The 20949-nt window shown below is 37.7% G+C and overlaps 2 protein-coding genes across 5 annotated transcripts in view; one reads left to right on the forward strand and one right to left on the reverse strand.

Annotated features, from left to right (window-relative positions):
- Nucleotides 1-13646, reverse strand: esrra (estrogen-related receptor alpha). Of its 2 annotated transcripts, XM_055179224.2 has the most exons (8): nucleotides 13068-13646; nucleotides 10337-10443; nucleotides 6292-6678; nucleotides 6079-6195; nucleotides 5845-5958; nucleotides 5355-5522; nucleotides 3624-3893; nucleotides 1-3112 (listed from the first exon to the last, which is right to left on the reverse strand). In XM_055179224.2, exons 3-8 carry the CDS (start codon nucleotides 6671-6673, stop codon nucleotides 2859-2861), a joined length of 1305 nt encoding a protein of 434 aa, XP_055035199.1. In that variant the 5' UTR covers nucleotides 6674-6678; nucleotides 10337-10443; nucleotides 13068-13646; the 3' UTR covers nucleotides 1-2858. The 2 variants fall into 2 exon arrangements, with proteins under 2 accessions (XP_055035199.1, XP_055035198.1); XM_055179223.2 differs by lacking the exons at nucleotides 10337-10443; nucleotides 13068-13646 and adding an exon at nucleotides 9894-10095.
- LOC129423088 (hatching enzyme 1.2) overlaps nucleotides 12413-20949 on the forward strand; it is an 8964-nt gene continuing 427 nt past the window's right edge. Inside the window, exons 1-7 of one of the 3 annotated variants that reach the window (XM_073871231.1) lie at nucleotides 12413-12581; nucleotides 18019-18037; nucleotides 18982-19044; nucleotides 19129-19269; nucleotides 20294-20411; nucleotides 20551-20729; nucleotides 20813-20894. In XM_073871231.1, coding sequence (XP_073727332.1) covers nucleotides 12564-12581; nucleotides 18019-18037; nucleotides 18982-19044; nucleotides 19129-19269; nucleotides 20294-20411; nucleotides 20551-20729; nucleotides 20813-20894 — 620 coding nt within the window. In that variant the 5' untranslated portion in view covers nucleotides 12413-12563. Of the gene's footprint in view, nucleotides 12582-16448; nucleotides 17924-18018; nucleotides 18038-18595; nucleotides 19045-19128; nucleotides 19270-20293; nucleotides 20412-20550; nucleotides 20730-20812; nucleotides 20895-20949 lie in introns of those variants that run through there. The other 2 variants (XM_073871232.1, XM_073871230.1) reach the window with 2 other exon arrangements.

Consider the following 20949-nt stretch of genomic DNA (forward strand, 5'->3'; position numbering starts at 1 on the left):
TGAGGTGTGTTAATTTATTAGAAAACACATTGACACTGACAATATTCTTTAAAATACTCGGGTGGTGTTATAGTGTTTGCTTCATCTTCACAGTGATTCAATATAAACAAAGTGTGGAAATATTTACTACCACAGAACCACTGAGCTTTACAAAAAGAAAAAAATGCACAGACATTTACAATCATTTGACTTAAACACACACACAAATACCAGAACAATAATATTAATAAACATCCGCAAATCGAGTAAAAAATAGATTTTAATCTTTTAAATACAACAGTTTTGAATACAAATATCGATTTGTTCATAACCGTAGGTTTTATTATTACTATTTACTGTCACTAGTGGTACTGCTGAGGTTTGATTTACAGTATATCAACATACAGAAAAATGTGAAAACAGACATTTTGGTAAATTCTGGTATTGCTCATTTACATAAATATACACAGACACACAAACATCTAGCTGTGGATTTAATTAAGCTTTCAATCATGTTATGTACTAGGTTTGACAGACAAAATGGCTTTATTTAATTTAATGTTTACTGCTATTAAAACACTACTGTAATATTGTTATATTATTATTATTACAAACATTAACATATTTTACAGCCATCTTTGAATGGACCCACTCATTCTTGGTTATGTACACATTTCAAGACACCTCAATAACCACTTAGGAGAAACATACACTTGTGTGTACAAAAGAGAAAAACAAAAAAATCCAAACAGATTTTTTTCATAAAAGAATAAACTTTTTATAAACATGTACAGATTAATTGAAAACGAAACCATTTTTATTGACGTATGCACAAGTTCCCTTATCAGACAAAATGGTGGCATACAAGAATGAGAAACAAAGAAGCAAAAGTTTTGCACTGATATCACATTAGTGTCTGTAATCTCCCAATACTAATTTTGAATAAAATTAGACACACAAAAAAGACAAGTATATATAACTTTCACTGGCTTTCATGTTTCCTGCAAAATGTGTTATTTTAATTACAAAAAAGAAAATAAATCAGACAATTCAATAAAAAACAAACATTTCATAACATTCTCCCAAATGGATTGCTTTATTTCAAACCTGAGGCCAAGCTTCATGGTGTATATATGAAAAACCAAAATTAAAGTCAGCCAAAATCCAGGACAGCAGAAACCGATTAGCTGACTGATATATATAGAGAGAGAATATTATACAGATTTATTGTGAAAATGTTTAGGTACATCCTCCGAAGATGTGGTTGGATCTGACGTATAGCATGAACGTACAATCATTGCTGCTAAAACTGTACAGTGAAAATCACCCTGACGACATGACATCACCTCAGAGGTCTGAATGTAGAACAGTGGTTCAATTTTAGTACTTAAGTGGCCAAAATGGCAACTGGCTTTTCTTCCTCCTGTTTTTAAATGCATCTAATAAATAAAAGGTAGCGGAGTTGTAGCACTCAACCGAGTATGATTGCATATAATACCAGACGACCGCCTGCAAACAAACACACAGCAGTAAAACAAACACATATCCCAAAAGACCCCACGTTCCGGGGCGTTCCGATTTGCATTCAACGTTGCCTCAGAGGCGCTCAGTTTGAACATCAATACACAATGAGAAACTGGTTCAAATGAACCGACACCGATGACCGTCCGCTGCGTCCAAGTGGAATACAGCAAGGAATATTTTCTCTCCTCCGGTTAAACTTCCAATGTTTCAGAATGCAGAAGCGATGCATTTGAGCTAAATGATTCCAACAGCGTTGGCTCACCAACAGAAGAATTGAGGTTATCTTGGGAACAGAATGCGACACGGACGAGTCTTTTTTTGAACCGAAACTTTGAAAAAAACTCACAGCAAAATGGTAAAGTAGTACAGTAGTCAGCTGGCCTACGGGAGCTTAACACCCCTCTTTACCCTGATTTGGATGCACATTCGGTTCAGTTCAGCTCAGCATGTGCACTTTGCATTTGTAGTACCTACATAGTCTCTCATTCACACAAACCACATCTAAAGACTGTTTAAACTGGTAAATATACAAAGGATGGTGATGTACACCAGGTGTATTTTTTTACTGTCTGACACCGCAACTAAATTGCGATTTTAAGCAGGACTATGTAGCCATTTAAAAAAAGCTGATCAAACTAAATGTATGAAATTCTCGTATTGCTTTCATAATATAATATGTACTATATTTGCTCGTAGTAAATGTACCAGTGTATACCAGTAAACTAAACTCAACTTCTTGAGCTACTAAAAAGTCCTGTTGGTTTTATCTTTAACTGTTTTGCATATTAAAACATCTTGCACTTTTAGAGGATCCTATAGATATTAACTCACTGTAGTGCGAGTTTATGACGATAAAGAAAGCTTACTGTTGATTTTAACTGTAGTGATAAAGCCGTTTGTTTCTTGAATGGCCAACGTTCGTAAAAAAAAAAGAAGAGATTTTACGAAGAGTTAATATTGCTGCAGTCTCAGTAGACGCCCTTGGCACGTAAATTTCTCTGAGTTTACAGTAATGGTTCGCTTCTATAAACACTTATCTTGAGGAAACAGGATGGCCGTGAGGTGAGAAATCGAATTGCAGTCGGTGAAATTCACTGACTAACACTGTTATAAATATTAATAAATGAAAGTGGACAATTTGACGTGAACTACCGTTTTTAAAGAGTACCTCAGGTTATCAGCGGACAGCTGCGATTACACAAAGCGTCTTCTTCATATTCAACTCTTCTGTCAAAACGTGTTCTTTTCGGCTTTCTTAGCCCTTACCCTTACTTTCACACACAAAAAAAGATTTGGGCAAGCATCTGCCCGTTTTCCTCATCCTTTCTTTTTCAATAAGTCATCCAAGTGTCGCCCTATGGTGAATCCATCATGGCCTCTAGCATCTCCAGGAAGAGTTTGTGCATTGGCACGCCGCCGCGAGTCTTGATGCTGTAAAAGGTGCTGAGGGCCCGACCGGCGGTCTGCCTGAGGAGAGGCAGTGTGAGGAGGAGACGTCCGGCACGCTGAGGATCATCAGGACGCCGTTGGACCTCCATTTCCAGTAGAGCCTGGTGCAGCAGGTCCCTTAGCTTTTGCACGGCCTCCATGTCCTCAATATACACTGAATCTAAAAAAAAAAGAGATTAAGATGGCTTATTATTTTGTCTTGCTTTGTGTCAGATCAATACATATAATATTAACCATGCCTTAAGATCCCTGCCCCTAGATTAGACGGTGGTGTTGTTGGTGGTGGGGGCAAATGTTTAGCATGTACACAGAGACATGCGAGGCGTAAGGAAGATATCTTGGGTGTGTTCTTCACAAAAGCAAGATTCAAAATATGCCGACTCCCAATATTTGCATAACAAATACAGATTCTGTGGGTTAGGCAGAAGGTTGAGTTTATTGCTTACAGTAAGCAAAAATGGCACGGGTCTTTCCGGGTGGGGGATATATCTGTGACAACACAGGTATATTTCCGATGCAAAACAGAATGTGGTCTGGTCTTAATTACGGAGTTAAATATGGTTCACGTAAGCTGGCTTTGCATGAAGGTGTGACCATGTAATAAAACCAGACTCGGGATGAATGAGTCATCATTGATAGGAAAATGTTGTTGAGCGTGATGTGTAACACACCTGAGTTGGTGAGCGCTATGGCCTTGAGCATGACGAACTCCTCGCGGTCCAGCTGCAGGACCCTGAAACGCCGCGCGAGCTGGCTGATGGCAGCGTTGAGCTCTGTTAGACCGGCCACGCGAGACATTTCCTCATCCAGCACGAAGTCTTCGGCGAACACAACCTCGTCTTCGCAGCCGAGAGAACGGTAGGCCACCCCTAACACCAAGACTTCCAGCCACACCGACTGCAGCACGGACATCTGGTCCGCCAGCGACAGGGAGAGGAAACCTGGATGGAGAAGAAAAGGGTTACGGTGTGTTCACTCACTGGTGCAAAAGATGATTTGCATGGATGATTTCAATACATGGATCAAATAGTCTATGTGGTTACAGCTGGAGAAACCAAATTATTCCCAAAAGCATGCATGTGCGTGTGCTCCAAAACTGGAAATCTTGAAAATAGCCCAAGACTGACATATTTTTGGACTTGGAAAGCAATGAGACATTCGCATTTTGAGTTGAAAATCTTCTCCAGTTTCACTTCGATTGTAATGTTTTGTTCAGGCACCTGCAGTCGGCACACAGGTGTGATTGATCAGCACTTTTCTGCACTTTCAGGCTGTACAGAAATATGAGAACCCTAAATATCAACGACTTACAAACTCTAACTGTGTTTTCCAGCTGGCCTTTTCACAGACTCATGAAATGTTATCAGCGCATTAGCATCTGATTTGCCCTCCATCCAGTAAACTGAAGGAAAATGGGCTAGTAAGTAACAAACCAGGAAATGGGTACAAAGCTATATCATATTGGGATCTCATTGGTCTTTGCTTCTGTAATTAGTATCATTAGACTACTACTAGTTTTAGCAAACGCTTTTGGTCCTTGGCTGGTAAAGAATGCCACTAACAACAGGAGTACTGATAAAATATAAACCTAATATGTCAGGTAAAACCATTAATGTAAGGCGTGAAGGTAATTCAACCAACTCACAGGCACAAGACCACCGTGTGGTGGCTTTAAAAGGGACATATTTTTTGAAAATAGGCTCATTTTCTAGCTCCCTTAAAATTAAACATTTGATTTTTACCGTTTTGGAATCCATTCTGCTGATCTCCGGGTCTGGCGCGAGCACCTTTAGCATAGCTCAGCACAATTCACCGAACCCGACCAGACCATCAGCATCGCGCCCAAAAATAGCCAAAAGTTTAGATATTTTTCCTATTTAAAACTTGACTCTTCTGTAGTTACCTTGTGTACTAAAACCGACAGAAAATTAAAAGTTGCCATTTTCTAGGAACTATACTCTTATTCTGGCATAATAATCAAGGACTTTGCTGATGTAACATGGCTGCAGCAGGCGTACTGATATTACGCACTGCCCCAAAATAGTCCCCTGCCATTAAATGTAACCAAGGGGACTATTTTCGGGCAGTGCGTAATATCACTAAATAGGAAAAAGTATCGAAAGTCCTTGGTAATCTTTTGGCGCGATGCCAATGGTCCAACCAGACTCAATGGATTATGCCAAGCCATGCCAAAAGTGCCAGCACCAGACCCAGAGACCAGCCGAATGGACTCCAAAACGGCAAAAATCAAATGTCCAACTCGGGGAGCCGAAAAATGAGCATATTTTTCAAAAAAAGTGGAGTTTCTCTTTAATGCAGTAACAGGAGAGGCTCTTAGCTTGATGCCAGAAAGCCTTCATTAAAATTAACTCCTTGCTGTTCCTCTTCTTACTGTCACTCACCAGGAATGTGCTTGGCCCATCCAATGATGACGACTAGTTCCCGGTCGGCCAGGTCACAGAGAGTGGTGAGCGTGCGTTGGGCCGTGTCAGGCTGTAGGGGATCTGGCATAGCAAATAGCTTTTCTGGCTCCGCCACCAGCAGATGAGACACGATGATGGTGGATGAGCCTGAACAACACAAAATTGACATCATACTGTTGACTAGAAGATTTGTAATATCTATTCTAGCTTTTTTACTCTTTTTTTTTTGGTTTTGGAACATGGGACAAACATAGCCCTTGTTTGGCTAATTGCTTGTGGTGTTTCTCATTTGACAGTCGCTTTGGATAAAAGCATCTGTTACGGGATGTACAGGAGGTAAATGTAAAAATATATAGTCCTCCATTTTTTGTACTTTGCATGTGCGTACAAAAAAAAAGGTAGTATGTAGCCCAGGAAATGTAAAAAACTCAAATACAAAATCCTATATTTGCACATTATATTTTATTACCTTTCTCTCCCTCTTTTCTTAGAGGTATCGGTGCACTCTGGTACGTGGCATTCTCCACCTCCGGGCGTCTCTTGTACTTCTGTCTCCCTCCTCTGACCCTGTCCAGACGCACTCCTATGCCAAACATGGAGACCAAAAGACAGTAAGAAAAGCAGACCTACAGTACAGATCACAACCCAACATTGTTTGAGGTACACATGCATCACATAGCAAAAAGAAAATGGGTCACCTCACCTTCTTTTAGCATGCCTACTTTGAGGCACTTGGTAAAGCGACACGCCTGACAGGCCTTTCTGCGGCGCTTGGTGATCTCACATTCATTTGAGGCCGGACAACTGTATTCGATATTTCCTAGAGTGGATTGATGTGAGGTTAGATGAACTTACTGTCTTGGCTTACATAGAAGGTATCAAGTGAATCTCAGGTGAATCTATTACACATGCTCACCCTGTATGGTTCGTTTGAAGAAAGCTTTACAGGCTTCACATGAAGCTACCCCGTAGTGATAGCCAGAAGCCACATCTCCACACACCAGACATAGCCTTTTGGGAAGCGTGCTTAGCGCATACTTGCAGCGTCCACCACCGTTACCAGTAGAGCCCTCCTCGGCTCCGTCCGCACCCTCCTCCTTAAAGTGGCAACGCAGGGCGGGCGTATAAAGGGGCGGGGAGTAGCGCCCGGTGCCTTCTCCTCTGGAACCTCCTCCTCCACTATGTGAAGAGTCTGAGGAGGCTCCTCCTGGACTGGCTCTTCCACCACCACCTCCTCCCTCGGGACTGCTAGGTTCGGCCTTAATGTACAGATCAGAGCGTCGCTCTCTGGAAGACATGATATCTGCAGAAAGTGGAGGAAAGTGGGAGACAACTGGAAGTGTGAGACTTTCGTCTTATCATCTGAAAGTGATGCAAAGGATAAGTAGTTTTTGGTACTCGCAGATTGTTTATGAACACTGTATTTTAGCAGTGTTGTCATTAGGATTGCAAAGCTTTTGGAAATATTCCAAGTTGGAAATTAATGGAAACATTTTAAATCATTTACACAAACTTGGCACATACAAATATTAGCTTACTACATCTGACTCCTCTTCATCTGTGCACCACAATTCCCATTTATTCCCATGTAATGTTCATGAAAAATTCCCCAGAATTTTGCAACCCTAGTTGTAATGCAATGATTTTACTAACTTTTAACTACACTGTTTATAGCATAAAATAAGGCGCTATAGCTGCATTGATGCTCAAAGTCATGGGGTTTGAATTATATGGAATCTGTAGGGAATCTGCATACTGATAAAATGTAAAGTGAATACAGTGTTACATTAAAGGGGACATATCATGAAAATCTGAAGGCTATAATTGGGTTCCCAGTGATTGTATCAACCTAGAAAATGTGAAAAATATCAACCCAGTAACTTAGTTTTGGTAAACCATTCCTTGCAAGCATGTTAAAAAAAGGTATTGAAATTTGTCTCCCCTTGTGATGTCAGAAGGGGATCTTATTATAATAATACCCTTAATCTGTACTATCCAACCATGGCACTGCCATTTAGTGCAGAAATCAGCTCATTTGCATTTAAAAGGACACACACAAAAACAGCACATTTTTGCTTACACCTACAGAGTGGCATTTTTAACATGTCATGCTGCGTTCACACCAGCCGGGGTAGAGGCGTCAAGCGCAGGTGAGTTCACTGTTAAGTCAATGTTGGTCTCGCGGCACGAATAAGGCGTTTCGCGGCGCGGTAGACGGGATTCCACCTTATTCGCGCGAATTGAGCGTTGCCGCGGCAAAAATTGGAGCTTTGGCAGAAAAACGCCAATCAGGAGCTTGCTCTAGTAGTGATGTGATTACAGGAAGCGAGCGGAGTTGCAGAAGCCCCTCCCATGACGTGAATTTCCGCGTGAATGTCTGGATGACTAGAATTTCACGCGCGAATGAAGCAAGTAAACGGAAACTGTTCAAGCGGCAAACTATACGCGGTAAACACGAATTTTACGCCTCAAATCAGCTGGTATGAACCCATGGTTATAATAAATTATCTATATGGTATTTTGAGCTAGAACTTTACATGCGTACCGTGGGGACACCAAAGACTTATTTGACATGCTAAAAATGTCTTGTAAAAAGGCCCCTTTAAATAAGGCTCTGCCAAAAGCATAAATTAATATTAGTCAGCCTTAATGGTTAGGTAAACTGAAAAATAAACTTTTGTCATTTTAATGTATTACAGCGTATTCATTGTGTTTGATGTTGTATTGGGTTATTTTTACTGCACTTGTACACACACACACGTTACTGAGTAGTGATGTTGTGTGTTATAATAATCAGATTACTCTGTTCTGTAATTGTGTAGAGGACCATTTCATATTTTTCAGTAATCCTGTTACAGTTACTGCTCTCTTATTATTTACGTGACGTGTATGATGTTGTTTTCTTCAAAATGATTATGCTCATATTTATTTGATTTACATGCAGGTGCATGCTGAGTGAGCAGACAGCAAACAGGCAGCAGATGCAGATAAAAGCAAACGCGTTGCTCACTCTCTCCATTACGTCTAAATGGCTAAATAACATACACGGCGGGAAAGGCATAAGAAACAAATAGCATTATATTACAATAATTTTTCATTAAATATGATGCTTTTTGCATGTATAAACCTTGTAAACAATTTACAATTTTGCTGTGCAAAACTACCAAAACCCATTTTGCATATTTATTAAAATGCATAAAGATATATTCAATGTGTTCACCTAGTGACAGCATGTACATAATTCTATGCAGGTCTATCCATAATGCCAGTACCATGGGTTATGCCTTCACAAGATTAGGGTCATTAATCTAGGAGAGAGAACCAATCCTCGAGAGAGAGCGAGCACCAGTCTCTCTATGGCACCCGCACTAACTAACCTATGATGCCACTTCTTAAATATGCTGATCGTGCCATTTTAGGCATTTAGCAAACAGTCCATCACATTAGCACATACAAAAAAATTACACGGCTGCCAAGTAGGCAACACAACCAGACAGGATAACAGTTCGGCATGACTTCTTGGTTAAACAAACGTTGGGCTGTTAGGCGTACAGTAAATTGAATAAAAATGATATAAATTACTAGCTACTGTACATATTCTTATAGATTCTCTTGTCCAAGGTTTATGGAAAAACTATATTCCCACCTTTATTTGTCCTCAACAAACCTGACACACAAAAATCACCTTTCCCCCAAATGTACGTGATGTGTTGCAACTTTGGCTAGTGTGCAGAATCTAACTGTGTCCCAATGCTTCCAAGTCCACTCTTCTTTCTGCCAAACATGCTCAGTTTAAGCATTTACATAACACCTGAACTTTAACCTATACCCCCAATACCAACAAAGATGCTTCCTAACACGATACATGACAGACAAAAAACTAAATCTATATGGAATTCACACATAATAACATGTTACAGCCTTTAGCTTTGACATCTCCCATTGAAGCTGCCTTATACTTATCATGTGGCTAAAAGGAGGACACGCGCTGCCTGGTTCAGAGGGGCTAAATTATTCATAGTTAAGGTCAAACTGCGATCTCTAACTGCAAAGGAAAGAAACCGGAAGATGTAGGGATTATCCTATTTAAACATATGTAAATACCTGAGAGGAAAAACTACAAAGGCAAGGCGCAAAATCGGACACATCAACACACACGTGCGTCTATCCTACAGCGGGGTACACGCGAGCATTACTGACGTGCTACTTCCGGTTCGGCTCTTTACACAAAACTGAATGATTTTGACCGATAACTCAATTAAAATTTTAATGCGAGAACTAGAAACACTCGGTGTGATGTTTTACACCTTTATTGACGAGTCAAAACATCAATCTATAGGCAATATAGCTTTAATTTAGCCGTAAGTGTTGCACGTATATGGAATAGCGTCGTTGTTTATTCATTTTTTAATATATATGTATTTTGTATATTAATAGTTTTAACCACTTGCAAAAAATGTTTTTAATTCCGAACGTGTGTTAGTTTAGCTAAAATAAGCTTAGCTTTCGCTTACTTACCTTTACTCGGTTTAAAACGTACACCTCCTCCAAACACGTACACAAAATACTGATTCATGAACGCTTTTAAAAACAAACAAATCTGTCTGTGCTTCCGTAAACATGACTGAATATGTCCAGAGTTTAGTAGTGTCTGCACATCTTTGAACTTCACTTTCTCCCCCTAAAGATCGTGTTGTGAGTCATTGGTTGCCGCGAGGAAGAGGAGGAAGAGAGTTGCTCGTGGGCAGCCACATAAATAGACGGGTTTATAGTAAAAAATATTTTATTATAAATATCACACAATAATCTAGAATATTGCTTAATACTAACTTAAGAGCCTGAACGGTTTATTTTTAATTGTTAAAATAAATATTTGAAAAAATAAATTATGTTGAATGTATGTGATATTTAGCAAATATAAAGTCAGCAGAGTGAAAATAAATGAAAGGAAATATGTTTACCTTTTTAGTCCAAAAGCGATGGTCTTTAGCCTTACACGTACTGAAAATCCTCTATCTCTTTTGGTGTCAAAACACTACAGGTCAGTTCAAACTGGGCATCAGGAACCCTGCCAAGAAAAAAGAACATTACTGTGAAATCAACAAATAAATAATGTAAATAAGCATACAAGTGCACATTATAGAGCTATATAATTCAAAGCAAGGGTTAATAAATGTACTGGCAAATGTGACAGGAAGTACAACAGTAGGGGCATTTTTCTGTCAAGTGGTTATGATAAATAAAAGAGAAACAACCATTAGCCTAAAGCACATTTCTCAAAACAGAATCCCAATTACTTTCCTATAAAAGCAGTGCTGAACTAAAAATGTACTTCACCGGATGTCGGATTTAACACAACATTAAACAACACTGGTAGTCTCAGCAAAGCTTTCAATGCTTTATCTCTGTCTTGTTACTTTACAGACACTTGAAAATCTCCCCTGGTCAATGTCATACAAATACTTTGTATAAAATATTCTTTGCACAAAGACTTCATAATAATATACAGGCCAATAATAAACATCTACCCTGTCTTCCCATCTCGACCTGCAACATCAGGTACAAAATTCTGACAAAGGGTCATTCTTTGTCTTTCTAATAGGACTTCATTCACCGGCCTTGCTTGCTGTCATTCACCTGACTCATTCGGACACTCAGATAGTCTCATATGATTTCTGCACACAACATTCACCCTCCCCCTTCTGTTCTCTGACACATTCCAAAGGTCAAAGTCACTGAAGGGGTTTGAAGGACAGGCACAGTTACTCCAAAAGGTCTCTGGGTGACAGCAATATACATAAAGAACAAAGTGGTATACTGGTAATTCAAAGTTCAAAGTAATGAAAAATAATAGATATATAGGTAATAGATAGAAGATAAGGTGATAAAAGTAACGAAAATAATAATAAACAAGGATTGGTATATAACCTGGACGAATTTTACGCTTACAACAATAAACCATAAAAGGCATAGCTGAGATTTTTATACCTTTATACTAAAGGTCAAACAGTGGGACAAATATATCAAAGGTTACATCATAAACTAACTAGCTGAACTTGAAAAGAAATTTGCTCACACACCTTCAATGGATATTTCTGATACTTGACAAATTTAGAGACAACCGACACCCCTAACATAATCCCTAAATATTTTTATTTTAAAGTTCATTGTCCAAACTTTAATGATACAGTCATTACATTAGTTAAAGATTGTTTCTTGTCTTTTTCTGCCAACTGTTTACTGACTTTTTATGAGGTCTATTGTTTATTACACTAGTTAACAGATCTGTTCAGATTCATATCATAAGGGTTTAGTCCTATTAAAGTCAGTATAATTGTCAATTGGTTTCAAAACAGTATTGGAAAAGGACAGTAGGCTGATCGTCTGATTTCCTAATCTTTAACTTGGTAAATCTGATTCTCAGCATGAGAAATCTGAGATAAGTACTGTGTGTTAGCCTTTGAACTTCGGTTACAATACGCATGCCTGCAACTGTAGAGCAAAGACTGCCAGAGCAGACCTCAAAAGGTGACCTTGTTCAGCGAGCCCTGACCATCGAAAGGTTAATTGCTAAACTGGATTACAACTTCTTAAGAGTAGAGATTCCCAATCATGTCCCAGCACCTCAATGAGTTTTTATTTGGCTATGCTTACTGTCTGACTAATGCAGAATTTTTATACAGAACTATTTAAATAGGAAAATGTCTGACACACACTCCATAATGCTAGTTTGGAGAATCAAACCTTTGCACAATACTTCACTCATGTCCTCTTGTGAACTTTCATTTGTTGCTGAATTGTGCAGCGAAACACTTAACAATAATTTTGTTTTAGGTAATAAATGTTAAGTAAACAATCTTAGTTTTGTGAGAATTAAAAAAAAACAGCTTTCCAAACTCTTTCCAAAGAAGTCTGTCAAACTTCTTCCCAATAGTCTTTTTATTGCTAAGAACAAGAGCATAAATAGAAACATACAGGACAACCAACAAAACAAACAAACAAAACAACAAAAAGTAGCAACAAAAAAACCAACAATAACAAAAAAATGCGTAAAAAACGTATTGCTATCGTGTACCCATTACGTTACGTCAGTAACGACGTAAAATACCTCAAGCACAAGAATGCCAATCAGATCGGTCGCGTGTAAGGCACTTTGATTCCGAGACTGAAGGGCTTTGCAAATGCGACATGACTGGAGAGTCCGAGGTAAAATCTCACTCGCAGACACTATGTATGGGCTAGGGGACAACTCGATCAAGGTCAGCTTGCTGCAAAGTGTTACTGCGGACTTTTACCACAACGAAAACGCATCAGATATGCCGTTTACTAATTTACATGCAATGAACACAGTCGGAAGATTGAACTGAAACGACATCACACCAATCCAAGACACGGTCTGGTGCTGTTAGCACTCGTCCAAGCAAACTATCGGGACACACTGACCTATTTACAGTGTAAAGTTTATACTGTTTAGCGTAACGTGGGGATGTTGGTAGCGACAGCAGACATTTGCTTGAGGTGACTGCACGACATCATCAAATAATGATTATCAGACAGACTCGTAATGCAATCGATCACGAGTTACATGCATCAACGTGCTTAAACCATTAGTTAAAGTGTGTGAGGGACACTACACTCGGATAAGCTAGGACAAAAACGATGCTTCTCTTTGCCGGTTGGATGCATACTTACCAATATTTCAGAGAGCATTGCTGTTGCCTCGAAGCCGAGAAAATAGTCTTCAGCTTAGCAGCAGCCAATCCGATATGTATCACATCTATTGCAGCGTTGTGTTTTTCAGAGAGAACATCTGCTGTGTCTACCTTACAATTTTATGCTACTTTAGCAAATCTGCAGCTCGGATAAGTGAAATAATGAGAATGTGTCTAATAAAATCAACGCGACATGTCGTTATCTTGAACGAATAACGGCGCAGACGCAAGTGCTAGCATATGAGCAAAAACGTTTAGTTTAATCCATACGTTTCATTCGCTCTTCCCCGGACTAGTTCCCCATATTGCTGTTTCGGTTGTCACTAGCAGCCTAAAGCCCGTCTTCCGCTAATACAGCTGAGATCCCGGTTACGTATATCCTTGTTCTTTTTCTCCTCCCTCTCTTCTTTTGCGTCTGCTGTTTCTCCGTTACGTCCGCTCGCGCTTCCAATCACGCTTCTTCGCGCCGCGTCATCAACAGCCAGCGCTTAAAACAATAAAGAAAAATTGACCTACTGTATATGTGACTCACGAGTTTACACATTTTAATCAAATTTCTTATAGTCAGGGTTATTTTTAACACTGCATGATGAAAGGAGAAAATACTTCAATCACCCTCACAAAATAATGATTATAATTCGTAACTAAGTTAAATAAATTGGCCTTCAGGGGTTTTTAAAGCTGTAGCAGATAATAAACTCGAAATCCCAGCTGGGCAATTCTTGTCGAATGTCCATTAATATTAGTTTTACGCAGTGTTATTTATGAAAAAATCATGACAGGTTAGTGTAATTTTATGTACCAATTTATAAAAAAATGAAATACACTTTATAAAAATGTATTTAGTTTATTTATTCTAGTGTATCTTATATCGTACTTATTTAAGTATTTATTTTGGTGTCTCTTACATATTATTTATGTGAGTGTATCGTCCAAATTCCTTACATTAAAAAACAAACGAATAAAGAATACATAGCAATGCGGCCGATCTCATTTGTCTCACACAAAGCTCACACGACAGAACTGTAAATCACACATCGCTTTAGATGGCATGGAAAATGTCAGTCCGCTTGGTCTTGTGACACTGACCCAACTCGCTGCTCCAGGCCTCCCATAGTCAGCTGGTTCGTGGGACAGTTTTGGGCTCAGGGCCAGAAGCGCAGAGTTCACAGACTGCAGAGGAGTTAAAGAAGGAGGAATAGACTACAATTCTCGTAACCTGATACCAGCAAAAGGGTGAGAGAGAGAGAGAGAGAGAGAGAGAGAGAGAGAGAGAGAGAGAGAGAGAGAGGCGCGAGCGTCTTTAAGCCGCGCAGTGTAACGGAAAAGAGTCTCGTGCTAAGGAAATGATTACAGTGGTCTATTTTAAGAAGGCACCCTAGACAGCCTGGGCATAGAAAGTGTTTGTAAAATGTTAATGCGCGTTAATTGAGACGAATAACAATATATATGTGAACGTCTGATGGACTCTATATTTGTAAAATGTCATGAAATATGATTTATGAGGGGAAAGGAAACAGGAAGCGCTGGTGTACTCGTTGTCATTGAAACTGCACATGCGACCTTGATTCAAGGTCATTCTACGACGCAGCCTACGCCGCATTTCAGCTGAGCTGCATGTTACCGCATTGTGTCTTTACAGCACATTTAACTGATATGCCATCATTTTAACAGTCCTGTCGCAGTTTGGTTGATGCTTTACAACGCCTTGTCTTTTTGAGATCTTGCAGGCTTTTGTGTAAATGTGGTTTATGACTTTACCACAAAAGGTCACACCTCGGTGCTCTGGTATGCCTAGAGAGGTCATGACCCCGGGACAGGTGTGAAGAAGTACGACAAAATAGCCTCTGAGACAACAGCTGGGAGGTAAAGGCTATGCAGTAAGGGGAATCATTCTCATGTTAAACAACCTAAAATGGCACCGTCCTTCTGCATTTAAAGACCAATTATTACAAGACCATTGTGGTATTAGCCTATTGTCATCATTTGTAGTAACGAGTTAGGGTAAATCTTAAATGTTTCATAAGTCTTAATGATTCAGCCTCAACCAAAACAATCTGTTTTGATGACAATCCCTTCTTCACTTGAATGCAACACAAAACATGTCTCTTGCTTGTTTGGTAATAACTTGGATGAATCAATTTAAAAATGCAAAGCATATGGTGTATTTACATCATATTGGATGGAGCCAGACGTGCTATTTTAAGTCGCACTCGAGCGCCATCTAGCGGTTAAGTCATTGTTTAGCAGGTAAGTGGATTGTGTCAGCCTGCCGACTGGTGACGTCTGTGTACAGAGTGTCCTCGAGCACAAGGTCATATGTTTCCGCACACGAAAGTTGAGACATCCGAGCATGTGTCCCAGTTAAAGCTCATGCAGTGTTGGAACAATGCACAACAGTGTACAATAATGCCATTATTAAAATAAAACATCAACATATATATTTTTGGGTTTACCCATTTTTGTTATATTGTTACTTTTATAATAAACACTATTTTCAGCCATATGAAATCTTTCTTTCTTACGCTATTACAACATGTTTGGCTTTATTCATGGCAAGAACTGGTTAATTCATACACAGGTTTGGGGGGGGGCATTTTGGTATCTCCAATTTACCTAATTTGCATGTTTTGGACATGTGTAACGAAACCAGAGTACCTTGAGTAAACCCAAGCTAACACAGGGAGAACAATCAAACTCCACATAGAAAGGCAACCTGACCTAGCCGGGGCTTGAACCGGGGACCTTCTTGCTGTGAGGCAAGTGCTACCCACTGAGCCACTGTGCTGCCCAAACAAGAATTTCTCTACAAACAAAACAAATAAAAAACATACATTCAAGTCAGAAACCATGCATATACAGTAAAATCTAAAATATTTTTGATAAGACGTGCAGAAAACAATTATATAAACATTACAAATAACATTTATACATTTAGGAGATGTTTTTTATCCTGAGCGACCAAGAAATGAAAAAGCATTTAAAACATTGTTTAAGAAGCCAACTATAAGTGACACATTACACAATAACCGTCAAATTCTACTGTAGTAAAAAGCTATATGTTTCAAAGTTTACAACTTTTCTTTTGAGAGTGAAATCAACCCACAGTTAAATGGATAGTTCACCCAAAAATGTGAATTCTGTCACTATTTTTTCACCCTCATATTGTACTAAACCTGTATTCATTTCTTTATTCTATTGAACACAAATATTTTGATAAATGATGGTAACTACACAGTTGACGGTACCTATTAACCTTTCATAGGATAAACAATTACTATGGAAGTCAATGGGAATGGTCAACTGTGTGCTCACCATCATGTATCCACATATCTTTCTTTGTGTTTAACAGAATTAAGAAACTCATACCGGTTTAGAACAACACGAGGGTGAGGAAATGATGACTGAACTCCCTTTAAAGCTGGACTTATACTGCTGTGAATTGATAGCGGTGAACAGATTGTTATTAAGCTATAGATGTAGTCAACTCAGATGAATGCATCTTCAGTGTAAAGTATCAAACAGCAACATTGAGGGTTCTTCTGCTTGCTTTAGTATTATTTCAGCACTTTATAGTGGGTTAGAGAGGTAAGCTTTTAGCAAAGAGTTATGGTACCTCACCCAGTGAGTCAGATTACACATGTTATCTTTACAGTTGCTAAACATGTTTCAGCTGTCTGTCAAGTGTGACTTATAGAGCATTCTCATGTCAAACTGATCCGTTGTTGTAATACAGGTAGATATGAAATGCAATAAAAGTTTGCTACATGCGGTAAGTTTTGAGTTTAATATGGTAACACAGCAGTTTCAACCAGAATTTACAGATCCAGAGACCCAGCCCATTAATATACATTATTATCTAGTATTGTGCATTTTAGTCTGGGACTATAAGCCCTGTCCGGGAAACCACCCATATAGGGTATTACTGAACAAATAAATTATCAAAAAGGCAAACAAAGCATAAAAGGTAATCTGGATTTTATTTGAGTATACAAATAATGCATAGAAAAACAAAAAGCTCACAGTTAATGAAGCATACATTGACTATTTTATCTGTTATTAAAATGTGTTGATCCTCTTTTGTGGTAATATTTTGTAGTTTTTGTCCTGCATGGGCTAAACTATGCACATGTGTTGTGTGTAATTTTTTGCCAAGCCTTCTTCATTTTTTCTCAAAGTTGAACTTCAGTTTATACTCCAAACACAAATGCAACACCCATAAAGTTTAATGCATCTTTAATAAAATTTTAAAATAAAGAGAATCATTCGGACATTGCTTTTACTACTGCACTGTAAAAAGTTAGTTTAACTTAAAAAAATAAGTTACCTGGTTGCCTTAATTCAACTCTAGGATAATTCAAGTTAAAGTTAATTCAACTTAAAAATATTTTTTAAGTTGAATGAACTCAAAATTTTAAGGCAACCAGGCAACTTACTTTTTTAAGTTGATCCAACAAATATTTTTTTTACAGTGGTTTAAATACACCAGGTATCAATTTTCAATATGAATTAATAGATAGATGAATCTCAAGATTACAGAGGGCTGAGGCTGCAGTTTATCCTAATTCTTTAAATAAATAAACAAATGTAATCTTACTTAAACTGACATAGTAATAGCTAGAGGCTTTTAAAATCTTAACATCATCCGTGTTGATTTTAACTTTAAAGCTAATAGCAGACACTCCCAGATGGCTAATATATAAGAAGGGCTTCCACTCACAGTTTTACACTCAGTGAAGAGTTCATTTAGAGATGCACAACGACAAAATGAAGCGTTTATTTTTATTGTCCATCCTGAATGTGCTGCTAAATCTCTCTCAAGCACGTTCTCCTATGGTAAGACTAATAGCTCTCAATACTGCACTGTCTTTGCATCTGTCAATCATTGACTGCTTTGGTTTAATTGACTGTCTATCTGTTTTTTCCTACAGGTGTTGCCCACTAATCAAAGTAAGTTTCTGTATTTCTCTTTTCCTCATTTTTATATCTAAGGTCTTTATATGGGACGTTTTTAAAAACTATTGTGCGATGTCAAAATATTGAAAGAAATGAATATATGCTTTTAAAGAGATAGTTTGCTCAAACATGATATATTTACTCACCCTCATGTTGTTTTAAACCAGATATTTTGATAAATGATAGTAAGCACTCAGTTGATGGCACCCATTGACTTCCATGGTATTTGTTTTTCCTATATGAAAACTGTGTGGTAAACATCATTTATCAAAATATCTTCAACAGAAACTCATACAGGTTAAAAACAACACATGTATTTCACTTTTGTATTAAATATCCCTTGAAACAAACCCATTGTTGAGTTAATAGTACCAAAGCTTCCGGTATGAAGCCAAATTTAAATTAAAATGTAAAGTGAACAAAATTACTTTGATGATTTTGATGGTTTGTACACAATGCAAGGTAAGCATTATAAAATACTATATGTAAATGTCGTTTTGTATTAGAATTTGTGTTATAGTCCAAATCTGACACTCATTTTGATACAGAACAAGGAACCTTGATCCATCTCTTTATCCACCTAGAGGCAATTGTAAAAAAGTCCCCTCTGATTTAAAGGTGCAATGTGTTTTTTAGCAGCATTTAGCAGTAAAATTGCGAATTGCCAACAGCTCACTCCACACTCCCCCCTTCAATTTCGAAACACAGCTACAGGACAATCTAAGGGCAACCCGCGCTGTATAAAAACTGCTCATTCTAAGGTGATAAAAATAATGCAGTTTATTTTGTAAGGTCTTTATAAACCACTAATAATATAGTTATGTATATTATAATGCATTTCTGTCAAGAGATCCTTCTAAAAGTCCCAAATTGCACCTTTAAATAAATAAAATGCATGATAAGAAAGGTATGGTTTAACATGTGTATCTTCTGTTCAGCTGTCGAGTCTCAGCTGAATGATGATAGGGATATTTCCTCAAGAATTCTGGAGGCAAACAAAGGTAAAATTGATTTCATTTTATTATCTCTGTTGTTTTGTGTATAAAATAAGTGATTGCCTCACTGTTTTTGTTTTAATGATTCAGATATCAGTGAAATGCTGTTGGAAGGAGATGTGGCTTTACCCAGAACAAGGAATGCCATGAAATGTCTAAATGACTATTGCAAATGGCCAAAATTATCATCGGGACAGGTTGAAGTGCCTTACACCATTGCTGACGTTTTCTGTGAGTAACAAGAAATTCACATGTGCTACTCTATATGGGTGATTCTCACGAAAACTTGGTTTTAAAAATGTCAAGCATGAAAATGTAAAAATTGTTTAAATTTACTTTTTTCCCCACCAGACATTGAAAAACAAAGTCTGGAGTAAATGGGAACATTAATTTAAAAACTTTTACTTATCATTTAACTTTTTTTGTAACATAATTTAAAAAATGAGTCCTAAAAAATCTCATTACCGCAACAGTCAGAAAACATCAACACTGACATATTTTCAAAATGACATGACAAACCTGAAATAACATAATTTGGAGATTCTGCACATGCATTTAAAATAAAAGTATTATGCTTCTATTAATTAAATTAACATTTAATAAGAATCTGTTGCGGTAATGATAATCAAAATGTCTTGTACGCATTCAGACAAGACAATATTTCAAATTAACTGTAAAAAAATGATCTTACCTGGTAGCCATCTTGAAGTAACTGGTCCATGTGCTTGGTCACTCAAAATCAAACTTTATTAAAATTCTGTATGTGTGCTTAAACTGTTCTCAAAAAGTGTTGCGGAGGATGAGAACATCAGGCATGGACACATCATTTTCCTAATTTTACTTCATTATTATTATACATGAATATTCAGTAAATATTTTTTCTGTCATCTAAAGTAGTCTAGCAAAACATCCATTTATTTTTTTTCTTAATATTTTTTGTGTTAATTTGATTAAATTACAACATAACGCATGTTCAAACACAGCCGGACACATTGCGGTAATGATAATTTCAGCAGAAAATGAGATAAAATTTACAATTATAAATTCTTATGTTGAAATCACACATTGTGCAAGGTAGAACACAGTATTGTGTTAATTCTGATGCTTTTTAATGTTACTATATTACACATTTTAAAGCTAAAATCATTAGTGCCGTGGTGTTTCAATGGTTTCGTGAGAATCACCCATATATATCTACAGTATAAATGCATCAAAATCCATTACTGTATGCATGGGTCTAAATTTTGTCCTATAGATGATGATGAGAAGGCAGTTATTGTTGGTGCAATGAAGAGCATCGCTGATAAAAGCTGTGTTCGTTTTGTGCCGCGAACAAATCAGATCGACTACCTCAGTATTGAGAATCTAATAGGGTAAGTCTGAATGTTTAAATTAATCTTTTTTTTTCTTATAATATATTATATTTTTGATTAATACAAATATAAATATAAAAGTTTCATTGTATAATTTAACCATACGTATACATTTATAATTTAAATCTATATGTTGAAGGTGCTGGTCTGGTGTAGGACGATCTGGAGGTAAACAGCAGGTGTCACTGTCAGTGGGTGGTTGTGTTTATCATGGGTTGGTTGAACATGAGCTTCTCCATGCTCTGGGATTCCACCACGAGCACACTAGGAGCGACAGGGACCAGTATGTCCGGATCAACTGGGAAAACATTCCCAAAGGTTCTGTTTGAACGTGGTTCAATCTTTTCAATGAAAAGCTTTTTTATTTCCGTGTAATGAAAATCTTGTTTCGTCTTGCGCAGAATCTGCATACAACTTTCAAAAGAAGGACACAAATAATCTGAATACCCCTTATGACTACACCTCCATCTTGCATTATGGAAGGTAACGCCTTTATTAATTCTGAAACGACGTGTCATTATAAATGATATTTGTGTGG

Source organism: Misgurnus anguillicaudatus, chromosome 9 (genome assembly GCF_027580225.2).
Source record: "Misgurnus anguillicaudatus chromosome 9, ASM2758022v2, whole genome shotgun sequence".
Lineage (NCBI taxonomy): Eukaryota > Metazoa > Chordata > Actinopteri > Cypriniformes > Cobitidae > Misgurnus > Misgurnus anguillicaudatus.

Bases quoted from the DNA above. Each gene is read 5' to 3' on its own strand.
- esrra (XM_055179223.2), bottom strand. From the start codon at position 9,951: ATGAATCAGTATTTTGTGTACGTGTTTGGAGGAGGTGTACGTTTTAAA. The intron at 5,523-5,844 runs GTAATAAAATAT...TGTGTTGTTCAG, and splicing joins AAGAAAAGAGGGAGAGAAAG to GCTCATCCACCATCATCGTG. The intron at 3,113-3,623 runs GTGTGTTACACA...TTTTTTTTTTAG, and splicing joins CATAGCGCTCACCAACTCAG to ATTCAGTGTATATTGAGGAC.